Source organism: Cetorhinus maximus, chromosome 10 (genome assembly GCF_964194155.1).
Source record: "Cetorhinus maximus chromosome 10, sCetMax3.hap1.1, whole genome shotgun sequence".
Lineage (NCBI taxonomy): Eukaryota > Metazoa > Chordata > Chondrichthyes > Lamniformes > Cetorhinidae > Cetorhinus > Cetorhinus maximus.
Genome location: NC_135888.1, coordinates 60,674,612 through 60,699,023, shown reverse-complemented (window position 1 = coordinate 60,699,023; position 24,412 = coordinate 60,674,612). Strand labels below are relative to the sequence as shown.

The following is a 24,412-nucleotide window of genomic DNA, read 5'->3' as shown; positions in this document are numbered from 1 at the left end:
TTATGAAATTAATGACTACCTAAAGCACCTGTGATCCTCAGGCCTCTGAAATTATATTACATTTAATGAAAAGGAATCCTGGCTGCTTGTAGCAACAAAATTGTCCAAGGGTTTCCTCCAGTCCAATTTATTACACTCTGAAGAAGCTGCAATGTATTCCCTCGTGTTCCCACTACATGGTCAAGCTCGAGGCAGAGTGTGGGCTGGATCCAAATATCACTCTGCACTGATCCACCTTGGAGTTCCCTAACAAAAAAATGACACTGCCTGAGACATTCCAAACAGGAAAGTTGGGAATACCCTCAGAACTACTATCATCATACCTTCTTAAATTTGCCTAAATTGGATGGAAAGAATGATTACACATATAAAGTTATGGTAGCAGAGCAGGTCATTTCTGTTTCTGCTTTGGTTGTGTTGGCATCACTGACTAATATCCTGTATTCTGCCAACATTTATGTAGATAGCGCTAGCTACACCAGGCATCAGCTGCTGAGATGGTAGTCCTGATAATGAAAACTTTTAAATAGAAATCATCTAAAGATGGGTCTTGAAGATTTCAAGTGATGGGGCGGTGACTATTTGCTCCGGAAGTTTGTTCCATTGTGGGATTGTCCTTGGGAAGAAAGATTGTTGATACACTGTCTTGGAAACAAATGGTCTTTGTAGCTTGTGTGGATGGTTACCTCATGTTTTGTCATTGCCGGAGGGCATTAGACACTTGTTTCCGTCAATTCCCACTAGTCCTTTCCATATTTTATGGAACACGCTCAGCCTATTCTTCTCCCACCTTTTCTGTTGTGATACCCATTCCAAATCTTTGATCAAGAATGTGACTCTGGTGTAGTTCCTATACTGATTCATGCAGCACGTCTTTAGGTCACTTCAATCTTATTTATATCCCTCGCTATGTAAAGATCCCACACAACTTGCATACTCCAGGAATGGATGAACAAATGTTTGGTAAGCTATAACTCTATTTTTGTTGTAATGCCAAAAGTTCCTCCTCAGAAATCTGAGAATTCTTTGCTTTGGATGTTATCTGAATGCGGAATTCCCATTGAAGATTGTTTTTAAGATGAACACCCAGGTTTGCTTGTGTATCTACCTGTTAGCAAATCTGATTACAGAACTTAAAGCTAACTGTTGGTGGATCCTTCTTGTTGGCAATGCACAGGACATAGCAGTTTTTTGGCATTGAATGCCATCTCCCATTGGTCCTGCCATTTTTTCAATTCCATAAAATCATCTTGCAGTGAATCGATATGATCTTGAGTTTTCCCTGATGTGATTCTGAGCAATCATATGTATCTCGTTGCAGAGTTTGGTGATGTGCATTGTGTCAAAAAATGTAAATATAGTTTTGTGACTACCCAAATCAATCCAGGTCCTAAAGCAGACTCCAAATCCCCAACAACTGAACCACATCTCATGCCTTCTCTGCTTAAGCATTTGTTTAGCATCATAAAATGCTTCCTGGGTCAGAAGTGCCTCAATCTGTCTTGCTCAGAGTGAATGGGATCCTTTTTGGCCATGCAAAATGCGCCCTCTATACTGTCCCATCAAACATTCTCAGGGAAAATACAGAATGGGTTAGAATAAAGATTCTTCTACACTGTCCCAAACATTCCAGGACAGGTGCAGGATGGTTCAGATAAAGCTCCTTCTACACTACCCCATCATATACATCTAGGGCAGGCACAGCACAGTTAGATACAAATAAAGCTACCCCTAGATTGTCCCATCAAACGCTCTCAGCATTGGTAGAGCATAGGTTAGTTGCCCTGTAATACCCACATTATGTAGTACCCACATTATCCCAACAGACATTCCCAGGCCAGGTACAACTAGATGCAATGAGGTATTGCTTCCACTTTGGGCGCATTCAACATTCTTGAGGCAAATTGCACCGGTTTTCCAAAGTGAAGTAATGGTTCCGGTTTCTGATCAAGCTCATTTTTCAGAATGGTAACCTGCTTTGCTTTTATTAACATATCTGAAAGTTTGTTTATCACAAAAAGAAGCATTTTTAATAAATGTCACACTGCCTGTGAGTAACCTGATTTTATATAATTGAAAATGACTTTAACAGACTGTATTGAACTATTTACCAGTGCCGTTGGCCCACACTATTAAGCTTCTTAGATATCTGTTTTATATTTTGAAACTTTTAAAATGGATGTACTTATGTCTTTGTGCCTAAAGAGAGAAGTTTAATTTGAAGAATTCCTCGAATGGACTCCTCAATGGAAACTCATCGTTCCTAATATTTTGATTTGGGGGACAGAGTCAAAGTTTTTTGGGCCAGGCCAGCTTCCAGGGTAATGTATTTTAAGCCAATGTTAAGGATTGCAGAAACTCAATTTATGCTCAATGTAATTGGCACTTAAAACACTCAATCATTCACTCTGCTTTGGCTGATCATAAACCAACAGGCCATTGTGATCCAAACTGTAGACTGCACTCCCAGAGAGCAATGATCAGAAAATCAGAGCTAAGATTCTTTTATCCTACCCAGCTCTGTTCATTCTCAAAGTCAGAAATAGCCTGACAGATTAAAGCTCTGCACTGCCGCATCAATGTTTTCCCACTCCCATGTTATGAAAAGCAGGCCACTGCATCGGTGGGATTTTCAGTTTTCCTGTAAGTGATAGGTTTTGTACTGTAAACTCTTAATGAGTTCTATATTCAACAAACTACAACATCTAATTCAACACAGAAGCATTACAAAATGGCATTGGTCAACTTTCTCTCTTTTCCTCTCATGAAGGCAAACAATTCCTAGAGTCCCAGGCCACCTCTAGAGGGTAAAAGGTTTTGTATTTCAATGAAGAGCAGAGGAGCTATCCCTGGTATCTTGGCTAATATTTATCCCTAAATCAACATCACAAAGACATTATCACATTGCTGTTTGTGGGAGCGTACTGTGCACAAATTGGCTGCAGCGTTTCCTATATAATAACAGTGACAACACTTCAAAAAATGCTTCATCGGCTGTAAAAGGCTGTAGGAAATCTGGTTGTCATAAAAAGCATTATATAAATGCAAGTCTTCCTTTTCTTTCTTATGATACTAATTGAATGAAATGAGTTGATTGTAACTGTCAGTCACAATCAACTGGCGCATTCTCCATAGCAACGCCTCTACCAAACAGAATCCACTTGCCAACCAATCAGCACTCTTTTCTCATACAGTAAAAATATGCTGTTTCCCCTGACATTGGTATTTTCCTGCGAATTGTCCTGATGAGTGCAAGACAAAAAGCTTTGACAAAAATGTCTCTTTTATAATTATCTTTGATTGCAACTGAAAATCCATCATTATAGCAATTGATTGAACTATATAACTATACGGCCAAGCACCATTACATTTACAGGACGTCTCTTTTTTATATGAGCATTAATTATCTTTATTTTGCAGGAAGCTGGCCCTTTGCTGAGTCCAAAAGACATTCATTTCATTGATAAATGATAGAAGCTTCAAGCAGCAGAGTAATGACAGTGGGGGGTCACTTATGTTCTGCACTGACAACTCTGCAGTTAAACTCCATTCCCTTCCCCCACACCTCCTCCATCCCCGCCTCCCCGCCCCACCCCGACCCCCAAGACATGTTATGGAAAAGTCCTGCAACAACTAAATATCTGGGCACAAGGAAGCCAATTAAAAAACTAACCAGAGCTTATTAAAGAGTGAGTGCCTTCCATTTAAAGTGCTTATCCGTACAATTTTCACTTACAGTATTCACTGTCTTTATCACTAACATTTTCAGCCAATCTAATTTGTACAGACACATCCAATTCTCAGCAGTGGAACTAATGTGTAGTAAATGGGCATTTTCTACACAAAGGATAGGCAATCTATCCATGTGCAGTCATTAGCTTTGAAATTCTCCTGTGTGTGCCTGTTATATGAGATGAATTTGGCTAGTCTTAATGCAGTCCTTACAGGGCACAAGTATGCAATAGAAAATTTCCAAGCTCAGCACCAATTGAATGAAAGAAGGGAAGCACTGGCATGTTGCAAACGTCTATCCTGTCCTCGAGACACCAAAATAGAAAGTGAACCATCAGCATGTTACTGAAGCCTAGAAGTTGATTAGTCTGGGCCTGATGAGGCATTTCAGTTACATGGGCAGATTGGAGATGTTGGGGCTGTTTTCCTAGGGGATGAGAAGATTGAGAGGAGATTTGATAGAGGTATTCAAAATCATGAGGTGTCTGGACAGTGTAGATAGGAAGTAACTGATCCCATTGGTTGTTCAGTCAAGAACCCAAAGACACCATTGTAAGGTGATCAGCAAAAGAAACAACAGTGACATGAGGAAAACATTTTTTATGCAGCAAGTGATTAGGATATGGAATGCATTGCCTGAGACTGTGATGGAAGCAGAGTCAACTGTGGTTTTTATAAGAGAATTGGATAATTTTCTGAAGAGAAAATATTTTCTGGGCTGCAGGAGAAAGGCAGGGGAGTGGCACTAAGTGAATTGCTGTTACAGACAGCCAGCACCAGCGTGACATGCCGAATAGTTTACTTCTGTGCTGTCAGCATTCCATGATTCTCAGCTGTTCAGGTGCAGTGACACATAAGCAGATGGCTTTTCAACCTTCCATTGCTAGGTTCTCAGAGGTTAACAAGGTCCTAGGATTCTGCCTCTCATAGGTCAGGTGTTCTACATGACCCAATCACAATTTCTTGAGAGTTTTCTTTGTTACCATTGACCAGAAACAGAACTGGACTAGCCATATAAATACTGTGGCTACAAAAGCAGGTCAGAGGCAGGAATCCTGCAGTGAGTAACTCACCTCCTGTCCATCATCTACAAGGCACGAGTCAGGAGTGCGATGGAATACTCTCCACTTGCCTGGATGAGTGCAGTTCCAACAACACTCAAGAAGCTTGACACCATCCATGACAAAGCAGCCTGCTTGACTGGCACCCTTCCACAAACATTCACTCCTTGCACCACTGACAAACAGTGACAGCAGTGTGTACAGTCTACAAGATGTACTACGGAAACTCACTAAGGCTCCTTAGACAGCACCCTCCAAACCTAGGACCACTACCAGCAGATACATAGAAACACCACCACCTGGAAGTTCCCCTCCAAGCCACTCACCATCCTGACTTGGAAATATATTGCTGTTCCTTCACTGTTTCTGGGTCAAAATCCTGGAACTCCCTTCCTAACAGCACTGTGAGTGTACCTACACCACATGAACTGCAGCAGTTCAAGAAGGCAGCTCACCACCGCCTTCTCAAGGGCAATTAAGGATGGGCAATAAATGCTGACCTTGCCAGCGATGCCCACATCCCTTGAATGAATAAAAAATATTCCGTTGCAGTAATTTTTAAAAATTCATTTTCTACAACGACAGTAATTTTTTTTTCACAGCTGCTGGTAGTTTTCCAAAGTTAGGACCAGACATCTCTGGGGATCGGGGGTGCCAAGTATCCGCAGTGTCACTAGGAGAGTTATCAGTATTTGCAGTGTTGTTTGAAGAATGAATTACTTGCAAGGGTTCCAGAGAATTCATCTTTATTTGCAGGGAGTCCCTATGAGATATGCCAGTATTTGCAGGAGTACCAGAGGTGTGTCATTATTTGCAGGGTTCCCAAAATTTGTCAATATTTTGGAGGGGGCGGGGTGGTTCCTGAGAATGGGTATTCTTTTAACCGACTGGCTAGCTAAGCCACTTCAGAAGGCAGTTAATGGCCAACCAGGTTTAAAACCCTCATGATCTCCCTGTGGTAGGGAGATACATGCACATTTTCTAGTTCTTTCTTTGTGTACAGACAAGGGAAAATTCTGCAGCTTGTCACAGGATAAGAAATCACTTCGCTTCATTATTAGCATCTGGAGCTAATAGTTAATTGAAACTATCTCCAGTATTGATACATCAACATCATTATTGGGACAATGGCCTTGTCCCATTGCACAGATTGGAAAAGTCTCACAAACTATTGTTATTTTAAAATTAAAACCAGATTTCTTTACTAACATTCGCTTCCTTTACGATTTAACTAAAACCAATGCTCCTGAGGGAATTTTCTGGCTGTGCTCTCAAGATTGGCAGCATTGCCCACTGCTGGTGCACAATAGGGAATGTAACTGGGGATCAGGTTAATTAGGAATTTTAGGAGTTATTATAGTAGTAAGTCATTGTAGTCTTATGTATGTGCTTGAAATCTTTTTTATTTTGTTAATAAATATTTTAATTTAATTTTTAAAATCTCTAAAGGTGTTGGTGGGTTTATACTTCTGAATTTGTTGCACACATCTTGTAATAAATACAAATTGCAAAATCATTGTGATAGCAGGACCAATTTTCCTTTGTGGATTTGGTCTGCCTGGCACACATGAGCTGCCACGTCATGACAAACTGCTTAAATGAATGGTGGGAAAGGGCAAAGTTCCCTGTTACAGTCTAAACATGATTTTTTTTTTTGTGTTGATTATTCCACACTGTATTATTGGGTGAGCTGTTGTCACAGTGTTAGTATTCACACCTCTGAGCTAGAAGGTGCTGGGTTCAAATTCTGTCCCAGAAACAGGAGAGTTCTGACTCTGAATTCTGGGCTGTCATCCCGTGGGATACTTGCAATCGGTTTGTCCAGGTGCCACACCTCACTGCATGTTATAGGACCAATCACCCCATCCGCTGTTATACAGATGGGCATTGCAATGGAAGTCAGACTGTTAATCAGCCTCCCAATCCTTCTAGCATTTCGTTCTTTTGAGGGATGGGTGGAAAAATATGAAGAGACACAAATAGTAGCGTTGGTAAAAGTAAAAGTGCCTTACCAAAGCATCAAAGACGAGGATGTCGTACTTCTCCGTGTCGGAATGCTCCATCATGATGTTGAAGAGTGCATCTAGGGTGTCCTGGAGGAACTGTAATTGTGCACAGCGATAGATGAGACATTAATTTATTTTGACATTGAAGACTCTTTACCCCTAGCGACCTCTAAGAAATGCACCATCACATTTCCAACAATTTCCAAAGATGGGAACCATGTCATTTGGAAATAATAAACTGAGCTTGCAAGCGCTTACCAATAATACATGCACACTCTGTATAGGTAATGTCCGTCACCTAACATAATGAAATGTGTTACTTGTACATTTCCATGAGATATTCTTGCTTATCTACTCTACTAGTTATCTACTCTACTAGTTAAAGGGCTCCTCCGCCATTCAATCAGATCATGACTGAACTGTACCTCAACTCTATTTACCTGCCTTAGCTCCGTTTACCCTTACCAAACAAAAATCTACTAATCTCAGTTTTGAAAGTTCCACATGCCCTGGCATTCACAACCTCTTGAGCGAAAATTCCAGATTTCCACTGGCATGTACAAAAAAAATGTTTCCTGACTCCATTTCTAAATGGCCCAGCTCTCATTTTAAGATTATATCCCTTTGCTCTCAATTGTCCCATAAGCTTCCAGTTTAGAGAAACCTGAGAGTTAACTTATTGTGGACTAGACAGCATTAAATGCATTGTCGAACAGACCTCATCCTGTGCTTAATTTGAAGACTTAGCATTCCAGGTATAGGAGTTCCTGCCCCTGGAACACATATTGGGAATTTGGGCCTAAAAGGTCATTTATTTAGACAGTGAAGTACGTAAGATGTGAACCATCAAATTTACCAAAAGGACTCTACCCAGTGTTGAAAATATAGTTCATCTGAGGCTGACAATAGTTTTGTCTTCATAGAATCATACTGCACAGCAGGAGGCCATTCAGCCCACCATGTCTGTGCTGGGTCTTTGAAAGAGCTATCCAATTCTTTCCACTCCCCACTGCTTTTCCCCATAGCACTGTATTTGCCTTTTCAGGTATATACTTAATTCTATTCTGAAGGTTACTACTGAATCTGCTTCCATCACACTTTCAGGCAGCCGATAACAACTTGCTGCACTGAAAATCATTTCACTTCATTTTCCCTTGTATATTTTGCCAATGAATAGGGCCTTAGATCTTGTGGTACAGTAGGCAGCATCCCTACCTCTGGGTTCAAGTCCCACTTCAGGACTTGATGGCCATGAAAGGTGTGGCAAAACAGGTTGAATATTAGCCTGTAATTCCTTCCGATAAACCTGAAGGCAAATGGTAAGAGTGGGAGAGTTTCCTGGTCAGCTGTACTGCAGAAGGCAACGGCAAACCACTGCAGTACTTTGCCAAGCATAATCATGGCCCAATCCAATGGACGTCCATGGTTGCCAATGCCTTCTTAGGGCATGGTACCTGCAGGAGGAATAGGGCCTTACTCTGATGCAGCTCCCAATGTTTTCACTAGTCCAGCAGTAGTGCCATCCCAGCTGAGAACAGTGGGTCCTAATGCACGGTGACACAAGAATGGGCGTGTTAGACAAAGATTAATTAAGACACAAAACTTGGGTTTTAAAAAGCCTGCATCTTCAATGAAAAACTAAATAGTTCCACAATTTTAAGAGAGGTTCAGAAAAAATCAAATTGGCCCCTTTTTCTGAAAGCAGCTCAAAGTAATGTGACATTATCTAACAGACGTGAGCTTCCAAGTCTGTAACTAAGAAAATGATGTATTAATTAGTGTGTCTGAGGAGACAAGCAGAAAATGACGTTGAGCATGATGTGTTTATTATTGCAAACATTTAAAATAGTGTAATTCCTCAGCCTTGAGTATTTTTTTTTGTTTTCGCTTCATTTAATTCTGGCGGTCATAAATGGTCTGATCTCAAATGTGTTGACAATCTGTAAACATGTCATGTAACATTACGATACTCTTTTGATTCAAAGTTGTTTAGTTCAAATTATCTGTTCATTTTGATTTTTGCACTGAAATCCTACTTGTCACTTGCATGGTTTAATTTTAATTATTAGATGATTCAAATATTTTAGTGCAAAAAGATCGTATCAATTTATAAGGGTTCTAAGAAGTCACAGGTACCGAGGAACAGGAGAAGACTACGGGCGGGATTTTCCGGCGCCGCCCTCCGCCAGGATTGTCCGGTGCTGCCGAAAGATAACGCACTTTTGGCTGGGCCGTCAAATCCCCCACAGCAGGTCCTGCCATGATGGGGCTGGAAAATCCCAACCGATGTATTTTTATATTCTTTCACAGGATGTGGGCATCATTGGTTAGGCCAGCATTTATTGCCCATCCCTAATTGCCCTTGAACCGTTGCCATCCATGTGGTGTAGGTGCACCCACAGCGCTGTTTAGGAGGGAGTTCCAGGATTTTGACCCAGTGACAGTGAAGGAACAGCGATATATTTCCAAGTCAGCATGGTGTGTGACTTGGGGGGAAACTTGCAAGTGCTGGTGTTCCCATGCGTCTGTTGCCCTTGTCCTTCTTGAGGTAGAGGTCGTGGGTTTGGAAGGTGCTGTTGAAGGAGCCTTGGTGAGTTGCTGCAGTGCATCTTGTAGATGGTACACAGCTGCTGCTACTGTGCGTCGGTGGTGGAGGGAGTGAATGTTGAAGGTGGTGGATGGGGTGCCAATCAAGCAGGTTGATTTGTCCCAGATGGTGTCAAGCTTCTTGGGTGTTGTTGGAGCTGCACTCATCTGGGCAAGTGGAGAGTATTCCATCACACTCCTGACTTGTGCCTTGTAAACGGTTGACAGGCATTGGGGAGGTGAGTTACTCACTAAAGAATTCCCAGCCTCTGAACTGCTCTTGTAGCCACAGTATTTATATGGCTGGTCCAGTTCAGTTTCTCATCAATGGTAACCCCTAGGATGTTGATTGTAGGGGATTCAACAACGGTAATGCCATTGGATGTCAAGGAGAGTTGGTTGGATTCTCTCTTGTTGGAGAAGGTTATTGTCTAGCACTTCTGTGGCACAAATGTCACTTGCCATTTATCAGCCCAAGCCTGAATGTTGTCCAGGTCTTGCTGCTTATGGACATGGGCTGCTTCAGTATCTGAGGAGTGTCCTCTTAAGGATTTCAATTGACCTCCAGGCGAGAAGGCTGTCCTCGAACCGCCCCACCCGAGAGTAAATCAGGTAGAGTTGTGATGGCAAAAGGATCTCCATCCAGCATCTTTCCATCCGATTGTATGACACATGCCCCACCTCCCAATCCATCCCCAGAGGGAGCATTACATTCTCTCAGGTCCCTGTCTGGTCTGGAATTCTGGTTCTGTTGTTTGGGAGTGCTGGATGGAAAGTTGCAACTTTCCCAGGAAGAGGACAAATGAATATGAAAATCCTTTCCACTCCCTGGCTTCCCAAACTATTTTCCAATGTGACCCCATTTTAACACTTGAAAATTAACGTGACCCCAAATGCCAACAAAACAAAACAGCAATAAAGCAGCAAAGTAACTTTCAGTATATAATTATTAAAGTTTGCGTATTATACATAAATTCAAAAATCTGTGCTTTTAGAGTGCTTTGTAAAAATATTATTTTACATCTACTTATATAGATTTCAGCTTAGCTCTCTATATCCCTAGGTGACAGGAGCCTCAATGAATTCCTTGTCCACCCCCACCAATCACCGCAGACATTTTAATTAGCCCCTCATCCCTCACCACATACGCGCGCGTGCACGGACACACAAACACACACACACACACGCACACACCCCTCTTCCCAAACCCTCCCCCCAAAGACTCTCACACCAGCCCCTCTTCCCAACCCCCATCCCCACCCACGCCAAAACCTCTGCGCCCCCACTACACACACACAGACACACAAACACAAAAACAAACACAAAAATACACACACCTCTCCCTTCTCCCCCTTTCAGGTCTAATTGCTGGTGCCTCTGACACTATCCTGGGCTAAGGACAGGAGCAGAAGCCATCACTTGCCTTCCCAGCTCAGCGGAATGACCTGCCATTTCTTCCCACCTTCAGGAAGTCACTAAGTTATATTTGCTGCCTCCACCTGCATTAAGATGGTGCACAAAGGACCCAGGCCCACTCAAGCTCATCACTGAAAATGGTTTCTGATGTTAATGGGTGCTTTGGGCTTACTGTCCACCCCTTGCTGTCTGACAGCATCAATTCAGTGCATGCAGGGCTATCCTGCCAGAGCCTCCAGACTGGGCAGTCTCCTCCCCACAGTCACCATTGTGGCCCTGGAGGAGTGGGAACTCCTAACCCCAAAACTGACCACGCGGACCCCATTGGGGGAGTCACAGCCCACAGTTTGGAACCCCTGATCGATGATGATTGACTCCAAACCAGCTATTGGTTACGATCCTGCTGGATTTTGACTGAAGGTGAACCGGCATTAAGAACCACATTGCAAACAAGTCAGAGGGGAGCAGAAAGAAAATACGTTTACAAACTTGTGTCGTGCAACAGAGAAATTCTGGGATGGAGATGGCTGATTGATTGTTGCAGTTGACCATACCTTAACTACCTCTTCTCCATCCACTATCTTCAGTTTCTCTAAGTTTTCTTGCAAGAGCTCAGGCTTGGTTCTCCACTTCAGAAGGCCCAGCAAACCCACTGTCGAAAAGAAAACCTCAATAATTATCTGAATATTTAGCTGAAGCCCAAAGCAAAATGCTGCAGATGCTGAGAAATCTGAAATAAAAACAGAAATTGCCGGAAAACACTCAGCAGGTCAGGCAGCATCTGGGGAGTGAGAAACAGTTAAGTTAAACTGGAAAATGATGGAAGCATTAGAGCCTGAAATGTTAACTGTACACCCGCCTGAACAGGGAGACGAGGCTTCAGTGTAACATCTCAGCTGAAGCGTTTCTCCTCCGCCAAGGGTGGACTCCTTCGGTAGTGCACCAAAACATGAAGTAAGATTAGCTGCTCAAATCCTAGAGTAGAGCTTGGACTCACGACTTTCTGGCCCAGAGACAAGAGTGATGCCAACTAGTGTTTTGCTAAATGCATTTGATTTATTGACGCAGAATTTCTTTATTTTTGATGTTTTGGTATTACACAAAGAATTGGCAGAAAGAGTGATGCAAATGTAAATGCATTGTATAGATGTTAAAATGCAGTATGCCTCTGACATGTACACCAATGCGCAAACTAATGACCATGTGGTCACTCCCCACCCTTGTATTCAGTCTCAAAGCTGAGAATGATTCTGAGCAACAGTTCAGACTGACTCTGGAAAAGGAAATTGGAGGACTCCATCCCACTCTTCACAGTAGTATCAAGAAGAAGCTTAGTGCATCTGAAAATCTGTTTAAATGGATATTATTAATGTGCTCTATGTAATGTGCCAGAGAAATACTTGTTGAATGGCTTCCGCAATATTGAAAACCAACTATTTATGCCACAATCCAGTTGTCTCTCTCTGCTGTGCTCAGTATGTGGCAGGGCCAAATACTTGTCAATTATCTTCCTTCTTTTAGATGCCTTAATTCAAAACAAAAAAAGATGTTGTCCAAGCTTTTTGCTCCATGGGCTGCATTACATTATGAGACCTTGTGGATGGCAAAGAGGGTGTGGGTAGTTCCCAACTACTCAAATTGCTGCTCTTAACAGACCTTTGTTGGGGGTGAGGTCTAGTTTAGGGCTTATCCACCAATTAGGCAACAGCACCAAGAATAGCCCTTCCCCAATTTTCCTGACAAGCAAAAGTAAATCAGGATAAACCAGCAACCAAGAAATGCAAATATAATGTTCAATGGTTTGATTGATCTGTGTAATTATGTTGGTCTGTTTTCTGATCCACGTCACTACTTGAATGCTTAAGCCTGTGGGCGGAGGTAGAGAGCTAAAAAAAGAAAAGCTTCCAGAGAAAGACCTGGGGATATGGCTGAGATCCCATGGCTGGGATTTTCCGGCCCTGCCAGCGTTGGGCATTCTCGTGGATGGGACAGGAAAATTTAGAAAACGGGCTTGGCTGCTGTCTGAATTTTCTTGTCCTGCCTGCGATGATGCCCACTGCTTGCAGGACTGGAAAATCCCACCCCATGTGTGTATTGAAATCCCATTAGTTCGGAGATATTTGTAAGAATTATAAATAAATCTGTGTAGATTTGGACTCATGTCATCTTTGAATTGTTCTGAGATAAATCAGACATATATGATATGTAGCAAACTGGTGAATACATAACAGTAAGAGAAAATAAGGTTGAGTTTGAATTCATAGAATCACAACAGTGACCACGCATCAGAGAGGACCTAATTAACTGCAATACTATTTGAAACACCCTGAAGCCATGAAAGGCACTAGAAAAGTGCAAGGTTCTCTTTCCTGAGTTGCTTATGTGGTTCTATGAATATCTGAGCAATGTGTTAACTATGGTAAACTAGCCAGCCCTTGCTACCACTATTCTTTCATGGATCTCTCGGAGCACATTACATCTATCTCACATCTAACTCTCCAACTGCAGTAACTGTACAGTTTCAATGAAGAAGCAACTCGGGTATCTTCGTACCATTCTGTGTGAGTTTTGTGGAGCACACAAGGGTTGCAATGGCAAAGGTGTCTCTGGAACTGCTGGCAAGGCCTCCGCCTAAAGTAGTGTTGCTGCGGCTGAGCGTAGAGCCTTTGGACTCGTTCTGACGGGTGGACGGCAGTTTCGAGTATAAATTGGCTTCTTCCATTTTCTTGCTATCGCCCTGTAAGCCGGCGACAAAAGAGAAACAGGTAAGATTACTGTTCTGTGAAAACAGATGGTTTGGGTCAGTAAATGTACCACGTGGTATTATATTGAGACTGTACAGGCCATTGTACATGTTTCTGAATCAAATCCTTGCTCTGAGCTGGATTTTGACTAATTGACCTTACCAAAGAAAATTGGTTCCAGGGTACTACAGCTGGTCTCAGGAAGTAGGTAATTCAGTCAGAGGGCTTCTGTGGAACCGCCCTCCCAACCCAAGTTACTACTTTCACAAGAGGAGGAGAAATTGTTCTCTGTTCAAATTTAAAGGACCAATCGGAGCTCTAAAAGACATACAGACTGGCCGCCAATTAAGTTAGGCCTGATCCTGCTCCTATTTCCTGGGTTAAACCCCAAGAGATGTTTTCCTCAATCACACACAAGAACCAATTCAACACATGCTGCACATGAAAGTAAAACACTGCGGATGCTGAAAGTCTGAAATAAAAACAGTCAATGCTGGATATTCACAGCAGGCCTGACAGCATCTGTGGATAGAGAGAAAACAAAGTTAACATTTCAGGCCAATGACATTTTGGTTGACCTGAAATGTTATTTCTGTTTCCCCACAGGTGCTGCCTGGTATTGGGTATTTCCAGAATTTTCTCTTTTTATTTCATGATGTGTAGCATTGAGTCCAGTGTACAAAATCATTCCACCTGAACTAACTCAGCATGCTCAAATGATCATCTGAAGATCTAACATCATTTATATTTACACGGAGATTTGAGACGCATGGAAGCAATAAAGTATTCACAGAAATATGCAAAAACTGGCCATTCAGCTCAACCCGTCTAAGGGCAGAATTACACCAGATTTACAATAAGTGCAGTAGTGGGAGGGAAAAAGGACATTTTACCTGCCAGCCACAATCGCCCTGTAATCTGCATTGTTCTAATTAAAAAGAGCCTCAATTTTTCAAGTCTTTCAACCTCATCATAACAGGCAGCGTCCTAATGTACTCTAAAGCGTTATTATCTTTTGACACCTAATTCCGCGCACAGTACTCTATTGGGATCTTTCTTAGGTTTTATATAGTGTTAGCATAGCCTCTTGGTTTGGAGGATGCAGACTGAATTATTCTAAATACAATAGACAAAATTGGCATGTCTTGTCAAATTAGAAACTCACTTTCACCAGTGAAAAGAGGAAACTGTACCACAGTTAAGGAAGAGAAGAAAATTTAGCAGTTCCCGTCCATGCAGTTATTGAACCAATAAAAGGTCATCAGCCACTGCCTGCTATCTTGTTAAAGTTGGGCAGTGTCATTGTAAATCTTTTTCAAGGAGTTATTCTTTAGATGACTCCTGGTAGATTTCAGCAGTGCAGAGGAAGATCTTTCAATATACACTTTATCTATGAAACACCATCTTTATTAGTGAACTTTGTTGCCAGTCAAACTAGTGAACCTCTGAAAAATATTTGAAACTCCTCTGCAGCATGTACTACAAGAGTTTCAGTGTATCACAGAATCACAGAGTTGTTACGGTGTAGAAGGAGGTCATTTGGCCCATTGTGCCTGCACCAGCTCTCTGAGCATTTTAATTTAGTGCCAATCTCCTGCCTTTTCCCCGTAACCCTGCACATTGTTTCTATTTAGATAATCATCTAACGCCCTCTTGAATGCCTCAGCTGAACCTGCCTCAACCACACTTACAGGCAGTGCTTTCCAGACCTGAACCACTCGCTGTGTGAAAAAGTTTTTTCCTCACCTCATATTTGCTTCTTTTGCAAAACACTTTAAAACTGTGCCCTCTGGTTCTCGATCTGCTTACAAGCGAGAACAGTTTCTCCCTATCTACTCTGTCCAGACCCCTCATGATTTTGAAAACTTCTATCAAGTCTTCTCTTAGTCTTATCCTCTCCAAGGAAAACAGTCCCAACTTCTCCAATCGTTCCTAATAACTGAAGTGTCTCATCCCTGGAGCCATTCTCGTAAACCTCTTCTGCATTCTCACCAATGCAGTCACATCATCCCTACAGCGTGGTGCCCAGAACTGTACACAATACTCTAGCTGAGGTCTGATCAGTGTCTTATATAAGTTCATCATAGCCTCTCTGTTCTTGTACTCTATGCCCCTATTAATGAAGCCCAGGACACTGTATGCTTTGGAAACAGCTCTTTCTACCTGTCCTGTCACCTTTAATGACTTATGTACATGTACACCCAAGTCTCTCTGCTCCTGCACACCCTTGAGAATAGTATCCTTTATTTTATACTATCTCTCCATGTTCTTTGCACCAAAGTGTATCACCTCACACTTCTCTGCATTGAACTTCATCTGCCACCTATCTGCCCACTCCACCAATGTGTCAATGTCCTTTTGAAGTTCTACACTGTCCTCCTCACAGTTTACAATTCTCCCAAGTTTTGTGTCATCCGCAAACTTTGAAATTGACCCCTGCACACAAAAATCTAAATCATTTGCATATATCAGGAAGATGAAGGGCCCCAATACCGACCCCTGGGGAACTCCACTACAAACCTTTTTTCAGCCTGAAATGTATCCATTAACTAATTACTCTCTGTTTCCTATCCCTCAGCCAATTTTGTATCCATGTTGCTACTGCCTCTTTTATTCCATGACCTATAACTTGCCTTACAAATCTGTTGTGTGGCATTGTATCGAACACCTTTTGGAAGTCCAAATACACCACATCAATGGCCTTGCCCTCATCAGCCATCTATGTTATCTCTTCAAAATAGTCCAGCAAGTTAGTTAGGCATGATTTTTAACAAATCCATGCTGACTCTTCTGAATCAATCCACATTTTTCAATGTGACTATTTATTCTACCCTGAATAATTGTTTCTAAAAGTTTCCCCACCACCGGAGTTAAACTCACTGGTCTGTAATTACAGGGCAGATCTTTACAACCTTCTTTGAACAAGGGCGTAATGTTTGCAATTCTCCAGTCCCCAGCACCTCTCCTGAATCCAGAGAACATTGAAAGGTTATTGCCAGTGCCCCTACAATTTCCACTCTTACTTCCTTGGATGCATCTCATTCAGTCCCGGTACGTTATCAATTTTAAGGACCGACAGCTTATCCGATACCACCTCCTTATCAATTTTAAGCCCTTGTAGTGGCTGAGTTTCCTCCTCTGTTACCATGACCTGGGCAGCATCTGCCTCATAAATAAAGACAGATGCAAAGAATCCATTTAACACCTCAGCCATGCCTCTTGCCTCCATGTGTAAATCCCCTTTTTGGCCCCTAATCAGTCCAGCTCCTCCTTTTACCACTGATGTGCTTATAGAATACTTTGGGATTTCTTTTTATGTTAGCTGCCAGTCTTTTTTCATAATCTCTCTTTACTTCTTGCATTTTCTTTTTCACATCCCTCCTGAACCTTCTGTATTCAGCTTGGTTCTCAATTGTATTTTCTACCTGACGCCTGTCGTAAGCACACTTTTTCTTATTTAGCTTAATTTCTATCTCCTTTATCATCCAGGGAGTTCTGGACTTGTTTGTCCTACCCTTCCCTCTTGAGGGAACATTCCTTGACTTTGCCCAAACCACCTCCTCTTTGAAGGTAGCACATTGTCATTGTTCAGATACTGTTTTTCCCACCAGCCTTTGGTTCCAGTCTATCCGGCCCAGCTCCATTCTTGCCCCATTGAAATCCGCTCTCTGCCAGTTGATTATTCTTATTCTCGATTGACCAATGTCATTTTCCACCGTCATCCTAAACCTTATGATACAATAATCACTGTCCCCTAAATGTTCCCCCACTATCACTTGATTTGTCACTTGGCCCACCTCATTCCCAAGAACCAGGTCCAGCAGTGCCTCCTTTCTTATTGGACTAGACAAATACTGCTGTAGGAAATTCTCTCTTGAACACAATCTAGGAATGCTTGTCCCTCACTGCCCCATAACTACCACTATCCCAGTCTATATACAGGTAATTCAAGTCCCCCATTATAACTATTCTATGATGTTAATGCCTCTCTGTAATTTCCTTGCAGGTTTGTTCCTCTATATCCTTCCCACTAGCTGGTGGTCTATATATTACACCAAGCAATGTAATTTCACCCTTCTTATTCCTTAGCTTTAGCCAAATCGATTCTGTCCTTGAATCCTTTGACACATCCTCTTTCTCCAGTGCTGCAATACTTTCCTTAAAATGCCACATCTCCTCCTTTTTACCCTTTTCTATCTTTTCTGTATGCCATATAACCAGGAATATTTAACACCGAGATCTGCCCTTCCTTAAACCAAGTCTCTGTTTTCGCCACAACATCATAATCCCACAAGGCAAATCAGTGCCTGTAACTCCCCAATTTTATTAACTATACTCTGTGCATTCACATACATGTAGTGTAACCCTGCTTTAGACTTCATTACTTGCCCCCTTACTCCGACTCCACTTATTAATTTACTATTGTCTATTTTAGTGCTCTCTGCCCCTCAGCCCCTGCTCTGTTCAGATGCAACCCATCTGGCTTATACAGGTGCCATCTCCCCCAGAGCCAGACCCACTTGCCTTGCCAGTGCTGCCCCCATCAGAAGAACTAATCTGTAAAAAAAAATATCCGAACAACTTCTTTCCTCTGTTTCTACTTACATTATTGTCCCTTTACTCTACTTATGCCCATCTAACCACTGGCCTCAATATGCTTTTCGACTAGTGGAAGTGTGATAGGGTGTTTAAGCACTTAGACATGGGAAATAACCTTATGATTGACATCCATGTCTTGAGAGCAAAATTTAAAAAAAATAAATCCTGAGCACTACCCATGACAGTAGGTGAAAGGAATATGGACTCAAAGTGTTGAATATAGGGCTGATGCTATATAAAATTCCTTTGAAAAAAGGCATGACTGACGCATTGGGGTAGAAACTGAAGGTGAAATCTGTCATTTAAGATTCCTCTGGATGTTGTGATGGGTTTGACTAGGGCAGTCATCACCAATCCATCATGGCTGGGTCTTGGAATCCCGTACTTAACACCATTGAGGCAGTACCATCACTGTAAGACTTGCACTGCCGCCGCTTCTCAGGCAACTAGCATGGACCATAAACATGGCCTTACCTACTTGTAAAAACTAATTCAAAAATGATATCTCAACCCTACTCCTCGTGGTTATATGCTCCTAATTTGGTACTAAAATTGGTAATTTAGTTAGATCGTTCTTGTGGAGACTGGAGCATATTGCACATGTAGCATCCTTCCAAGGTTGGGGCTGAGGTGTATTTTCAGGACAGAGTAAAGGGAGCTTCACACTGTGATGATTTGTGCTATTCCATAACCAGTATTGTTCAATACTGATACTGGGTGCTAGGAATAAATAATGTTCCATTACCAGCATTAATATTGTTCACTTTGTTGAGGAGAAATATTCGGCAAAACAATGCAACTTAACAATCGTATTGTTGAGTGGTGTAGGTAATAATCTAAAATCTATGCAATTGATAGACAATACGCTACTATCAGGAAATCAATTTGTGACAAAACATTGTGAAAACAAGACCACATACCTTGTACACCAGCAGTTCATGAGGACCATCTTGCAGTGTTGTACCATCATCTTTCATCAGTCTTACAAAGGCCATTGCAAAATTCTTTTCACTCTTGTCTTTCGCTGCAAGGTACAAAGGCAGTAAAGGAAAGTTATGGAAGAGTATAGAAGGAGTGAGGGGGGAAAGTTGGTCTGAGGATAGGATATGGAGTGCATGAAGTATGAAGGGAAAGAGTATGCAAGAAATGCGGGGAAAGACTAAGTGAGGAGCGTGTAATTATCATTACTCTTTGTCTGATTATGCCTCTTTGAAGTATTTCTGAATGAAAAAATGCACTATAAATGCAAGTTGTTGTACTTACACTCTTGCGATGATCTGTGTCTAAACATAAATCTCAGGTGTATTCTCTGCATTTCTTCCATTGGAATGGCCACCTAGTAACAGACAGGTATGTGAGGAAAGCAATCAGTGACTAAATAGCATAATTTACCATGATAATTAAGGCACAGTGTTGCACTTATGTTGTTCCATTTCTCAAATGATTCTTTTTTATTTAATGTTCTCAGTACACACTGGTTCAAGCTTGAGTTGTGAGGAAACCTCTTCCTGTTAAAGATTATGGGTTAAACATTGTAATGAAAAGCTCTTGTATCAAGGTTACTTTATTGGCCAGGAATTTCCTGGGGTCTGTTTCTGCTCCACCACTGAAAATGCAGCTGACACCCAATTATTTGTGGAAGCGGGGATTCTGCCAGATATTCACGAAGCAGGGTGCACCTGCAAAAATTATTTTGAGTTTGATTTTTGGCCTACATAACATCAGTCACTGCACTTCAGAAGTAATACATAATATTTGAATTTATACACAGTATATGTGATTAAGTGAGGTCGGCAAAATTGTGGCAGATACAGTTCAAGGAAAGTGTGAGGTAATCCTTGGACCTAAGAAAAATTGATCAGAATGTTTTCTAAATGGTGAAAAATAAGGGACTGTACATAAACAAAGAGATTTAAGGGTCCAAAGTAGGGAAATCACAACAAAGTCACAACCATCCCAGTTGACACTGCAAAATCCTACTCACTAACTTCTGTGGACATGCCAAAATTGAGAGAGCTGTACCACAGGCTAGGCAAGAAACAATCTAACATTCTCATACTCAACAAATCAAACCAATGAGCCAATATCCCAGACTCTTCCATCACCATCTCTGGCTACATCCTGTCCCATAGAGAGAAGAGACCCAATAGAGGTGGTGGCCGTCCTATATAGTTAGGAGGGAGTGGCTCTGGGAGTCTTCAAAACTGACTCTGGAGACTTTGAAGACTTATGGCATCAGGCCAAATATGGGCAGGGGAACCTTCTGCTGATTACAACCTACTGCCCTCCCTCAGCTAATGAGTCAGTACTACTCCATGTTGAACACCACTTGGAAGAAGGCCATCGCACAGTCCTAGTGGGGCTGGGGGTCCGGGGGGCCGGGGGGTGGGGGATGGGGGTGATGTCACTTCTGAGGACATGCTCCATCATGTTGTGTGCCTCTCCCACTGTGCTAAATCGATTAGATGCAGAACAGATCTAGCAGCTCAAAGGTGGACATCCATGAGGTGCGTTGGTCCATCATAAGCTGCAGAATTGTATTCAACCACAATCTGTATTCATGGGCAAGCATAATATATCACTACCATTAACAGGGGACCAATCCTAGTTCAATGAGGAATGTAGGAGTACCAGTAAGTAGCAGCATCAGGTGTATCTAAAAGTGAAGCCTAACCGGGTGAAGCTGCAGCACATGCATAGGAAACAGAGGAACCAGCAGGTTTATAGATGGAGCAAAACTATCCGACATTCAATGGTTCAGATCAAAGTTCGGCAGACCTGCACATCCAGTGGTTAATAGAGGTGGACAATTAAGCAATTAACTGGAGGAGGAGGTTTCATTAGAATTCCCCTCTGTCGTGATGGCAAAGCATAGCATGTGGCTGCAAAGAACAATTCTGAAGCATTTGCAGCCACCTTCAGCCAGTATGTGCCAAGTGGATGATCCAACTCAGCTTCCTCCTGATGATGGTAGTCTTCAGACCATTTGATTCACTCCAAATAATAACAAGAAATAGCTATGAGTGCACTGGGTATAGCAAAGGCTTTGGACACCCCATTTGTAAAAACTTGTACTCCAGAGCTAACTGTGCCGCTAGCCAAGCTATTTCAGTACAGTTATAACTTCTTTGGTATTTGTCTAACAAAGTGGAAAATTGCCTGGATACATTCTGTCAACAAAAACAGGACTAATCCAATACAGCCAATTCCATGCCATCAGTCTACTCTCAATCATCAGTGATGGAAGATGTAATTGACAGTGCTATAAAGCAGCATTTAGTCAACAATAACCTGTTCACCAATGCACAGTTTGGGTTCAGCCAGGGTAACTTGACTCCAGACCTCATCATAGTCTTGGTCCAAGCATGGACAAAAGATCTGAATATCAGACATGAAGGTGAGAGTGACTGTCCTTGGCATCAAGGCAGCATTTGACCGATTATAGCATCAAGGAACCTTAATAAAATTGATGTCAATGGAAATCAGGAGGAAAACTCTCCACTGGCTGGGGTGACACCCAGCATAAAGGGAGGTGGTTGTGGTTGTTGGAGGCCAATTATATCAGCCCCAGGACATCACTGCAGGAGTTCCTCAGGGTAGTGTTCTGGGCCCAACAATCTTCAGCTACTTTACCAATGACCTTCCCTCCACCATAAAGTTAGAAGTTGGATATTCGCTGATGAATGCACAATGCTCAGCACCATTTGCGACTCCTCAGATAATGAAGCAGTCCATGCCCACAGACAGCAAGATCTGGACAACATTCGGACTTGGGCTGATAAATGCATACGAACATATGAATGTACGAATTAGGAGCAGGAGTAAGCCACTCGGCCCATCGAGTCTGCTCTGCCACTCAATATGATTATGGGTAATCTTACTATAACCTCAGCTCCATATTCCCACCTATCCCCAATAACCTTTCAACCCCTGCTCATCAAGAAGTTACCTCACTCTGCTTTAAAATATTCAAAGACTCTGCTTCCATCACCTTTTGAGGAAGAAAGTTCCAAAGACTCACAACCGTCTGAGAGAAAAAAATTCTCCTCATCTCTTGTCTTAAATGAGCAACCTCTTATTATTAAACAGTGACCCCTAATTCTAGAATCTCCCACAAGAGGAAACATCCTCTCCACATCCACCCTGGTCAAGGCCCCTCAGGAACCTAAAGGTTTCAATCAAGTTGTCTCTTACTCTTCTAAATTCCAGCAGATACAAGTCTAACCTGTTCAGTCTTTCCTCATAAGACATCCTGCCCATTTCAGGTATTAGCCTGGTAAGCCTTCTCTGAACTGCTTCCAATACATTTACATCCTTCCTTAAATAAAGGAGAACAGTACTGTACACAATACTCTATATGTGCTCTCACCAGTGCCCTGTACAGCTAAAGCATAACCTCCCTACTTTTTTAGTCAATTCCCTTCACAATAAATGATAACGTTCTATTAGCTTTCCTAATTACTTGCTGTACCTGCATACTAGCCTTTTGTGATTCATCCACTAGGACATCCAGATCCCTCTGATTCTTAGAGTTCTGCAATCTCTCATATTTAGTTAATAAGCTTCTTTTTCACTCTTCCTGCCAAAATGAATGATTTCAAACTTTCCCACATTATTACTCCATTTGCCAGATCTTTGCCCACTCACTTAACATATCTATGTCACTTTGTAGCCTCCTTATGTCCTCTTCACAATTTACTTTACTACCCATCTTTGTGTCATCAGCAAATTTAGCAACCATTCCTTCGGTCCCTTCATCCAAGTCATTTATATAAATTGTAAAAAGTTGAGGCCCCAGCACTGATCTCTGTGGCATAGTACTCATCACATCCTGCCAACCAGAAAAAGATCAATTTATGCCAAATCTCTGCTTTCTGCTAGCTAGCCAATCTCCTTTCCATGTCAATATGTTACTCCGTACACCATGAGCTTTTATTTTCTGCAATAACCTTTGATGTGGTACTTTATCAAATCCCTTCTGGAAATCTAAGTACAGTACATCCACCAGTTCCCCTTTATCCACAGTGCATGTGACTCCTTCAAAGAACTCCAATAAATTGATTAAACATGATTTCCCTCTCACAAAACCATGTTGACTCTTGCCGATTGCCTTGAATTCTTCTAAGTGCCCTACTGTAACATCTTTAATAATTGCTTCTAACATTTTCCCTATGCAGATGTTAGGCTAACTGACCTCTAGTTTCTTGCTTTCTGTCTGTCTCCCTTTTTGAATAAAGGAGTTACATTTGCTACTTACCAATCTAATGGAACCTTTCCTGAATCTAGGAAACTTTGGAAAATTAAAACCAGTGCGTCAACTATCTCACTCGCCGCTTCTTTCAAGACCTTAGGGTGAAGTCCATCCAGACCTGGGGTTTTGTCAGCTCGCAGCCCCAATAATTTACTCTGTACCACTTCTCTGGTGATTGTAATTCCCTGAGTTCCTCCCTTCCTTCCATTTCCTGATTGACGGCTATTTCTTAAATGTTATTTGTGCCCTCTATAGTGAAGACCGAAGCAAAATACCTGTTTAATTCATCTGCCATCTCCCTGTTTTCCATTATCAATTCCCCAGACGCACTTTCTATAGGACCAGCGCTCACTTTGTTAACTTTTTTCTTCTTTAAATATCTATAGAAACTCTTACTATCTGTCTTTATATTACTAGCTAGCTTTCTCTCGTACTCTAGTTTTTCTGTCCTTATTAATTTTTTTGTCATTCTTTAGTAACATTCACTCCACACAAGAGCCAGGCAATCTCCAACAAAAGAGAATTAACTATTGCTCCTGACATGCAATGGCATTATCCATGCCAAATCCCTCACAATCAACATCCTAAGTGTCACCATTGACCAGAAACTGAATTTGAACAGACATATAAATATTGTGGCTACAAGAGCAGGTCAGAGGCTAGGAATCCTGCTGCGAGTAACTCACCTCTTGACCCCCTAAATCCCATCCACCATCTACAAGGCACAAGTCAGGAATGTAATGGAATACTGTCCACTTACCTGGATGAGTGCTGCTCCAACAACATTCAAGAAGCTTGACATCATCCAGGATAAAGCAACCCAGTTGATTGGTACCTCATCCACCACTTAAAACATTCACTCACTCCACCACTGGTGCACAACAGCAGCAGTGTCTATTCGCCAAGACTCCCTGAACAACACCTTCCAAACCCGTGACCTCTACCAGCTGGCAGAACAAGTGCAGCAGATGCACAGGAACACCACCATCTGCAAATTCCTCCAAGTTACACATTTCT

At 42.0% G+C, this 24,412-nt stretch overlaps 1 protein-coding gene across 1 annotated transcript in view; it reads right to left on the bottom strand.

The window, feature by feature from the left end:
• The window catches only part of dock2 (dedicator of cytokinesis 2), a 634,661-nt gene that overhangs the window by 479,900 nt on the left and 130,349 nt on the right, over window positions 1-24,412 (bottom strand). The window contains exons 16-20 of the mRNA XM_078550540.1: window positions 19,408-19,480; window positions 19,065-19,168; window positions 13,355-13,538; window positions 11,356-11,453; window positions 6,806-6,895 (exon numbers count right to left, since the gene is read on the bottom strand). Coding sequence (XP_078406666.1) covers window positions 6,806-6,895; window positions 11,356-11,453; window positions 13,355-13,538; window positions 19,065-19,168; window positions 19,408-19,480 — 549 coding nt within the window. The remainder of the gene's footprint in view (window positions 1-6,805; window positions 6,896-11,355; window positions 11,454-13,354; window positions 13,539-19,064; window positions 19,169-19,407; window positions 19,481-24,412) is intronic.